General features: G+C 63.0%; 1 protein-coding gene across 1 annotated transcript; it reads right to left on the bottom strand.

Annotated features, from left to right (window-relative positions):
• Window positions 1-389: 389 nt before the first annotated feature.
• Window positions 390-1247, bottom strand: LDBPK_231730 (hypothetical protein; the record flags this gene model as incomplete). The annotated part of the gene is made up of 1 exon (XM_003861017.1): window positions 390-1247. The coding sequence occupies one exon, from the start codon at window positions 1245-1247 to the stop codon at window positions 390-392; it is 858 nt and encodes a 285-aa protein (XP_003861065.1).
• Window positions 1248-1336: the final 89 nt, after the last annotated feature.

Genomic DNA, 1336 nt, shown 5'->3' with positions numbered 1-1336 from the left:
GCCTGGGCCTGCGTGCGTTCGTGTGCGTGTGCCCTTCTACTCGCAGGTGTGTATAAGCGAGTGTAGTCGCGCGGGTCGTATTCTTTTCCAGCGACTCCGTGCGCCTGACTAAGACACCACCGCAGACGCCCTGCCATGTGTGTGTGTGTGGAGACACGAAGGGAATGAGATGGGTGGTCATGAAGGAGTACAGCGTGGACCAGCGTGGAGGTCTGTCTGTGCAGAGCGGGAGGGACCAGAGGTTGTGCACTATACATCACGTGGTGAGGTGCTTATTGCAGTTTGGCGAAGAAGATAGCCAACACCGACAGGGTGAGCGTTCCGCGGGCAGGTGTGCATGAGAGGGGGGGGGGGCTGCGTGCGCTCCTTCCTCCTAGGGCTACTGCTTTCTACTCCTCCCCCAGAGCGGCGAGCACCTGCCGTGTGACGGCAGCGATGCTCTGAGTGCCGTCCACGACCCGCAGCTTGTGCTGCGCGCTCCAGTACGCCTCGAAAGTGCCAAGGGAAGCAAGGCGAGCAGGAGGGATGGGCGAGTGGCGACGCGCCTGCAGGCAGTCGGCGGGGCAGCGTAGGGTCACAGCTACCGAAATCTCTTGCCCCGTCGCCGCCTCGAGAGCCAGCGCTTCAGCGATGGTGGCAGGGTAGCCGTCCAGCACGAAGAACACCGTCGACGCGGGACGCTGCATTTCTGGCGTTGGCACGGTGTCCGCCGCAGCTTGGCGCTGACCCGTCTCGTACTGAATGCGATTTACGACGAGTCGCGCTGCGAGATCGGGTGGCAGTGCCGACAGAAAAGACGACGTCGTCGCTGCCGCCAGCGTCTGCCGCGCGAACGCCTCTTTGGCCGCCCTCAGCTCGGCTTGGAGAGACTCAGGAACGTAGACAGCCTTCGAGCCAGGCAGCCGGCCACCGTTAAACGCATCTCGCACCAACGACGGCAAGGCGCAGTGAACGCCGCCCAGGAAGGCGGCAACGTGGGAAGCCTGGACCGACTTGCCGCAGGCAGGCGGGCCAGTGAGAATGACGAGGCGCGGAGTGAGGAGAGGCGGTGCAATCTTAGCGGCCGCAGATGCTGATCCGATCCCCTCTTCCTCTATGCGGTCTAGCGTTTGAAGCATAGCACGCAGGGGGCTGCGAGGGCGGGATTGGGCCACGGCCGCAACCAGCTTTTCCATGATGGCCTGCACCTCGCTCTTGGCGAGATGCAGCTGCGCCTGCTGCTTCTTGTAGTAGGCTGCTGACGCCATTGTGAGTGTGGCGAGGAAGAACGCCGATGATCACACAAGCAGCAGCAGCAGACAGCCACGTGTTCAAGGGCGTGTGTGTGTGTGTGTGG

Source organism: Leishmania donovani, chromosome 23 (assembly GCF_000227135.1).
Source record: "Leishmania donovani BPK282A1 complete genome, chromosome 23".
Taxonomy (NCBI): domain Eukaryota; phylum Euglenozoa; class Kinetoplastea; order Trypanosomatida; family Trypanosomatidae; genus Leishmania; species Leishmania donovani.
Note: the sequence above shows the minus strand (reverse complement) of the source record. Positions and strands in the feature narration are given on the sequence as shown.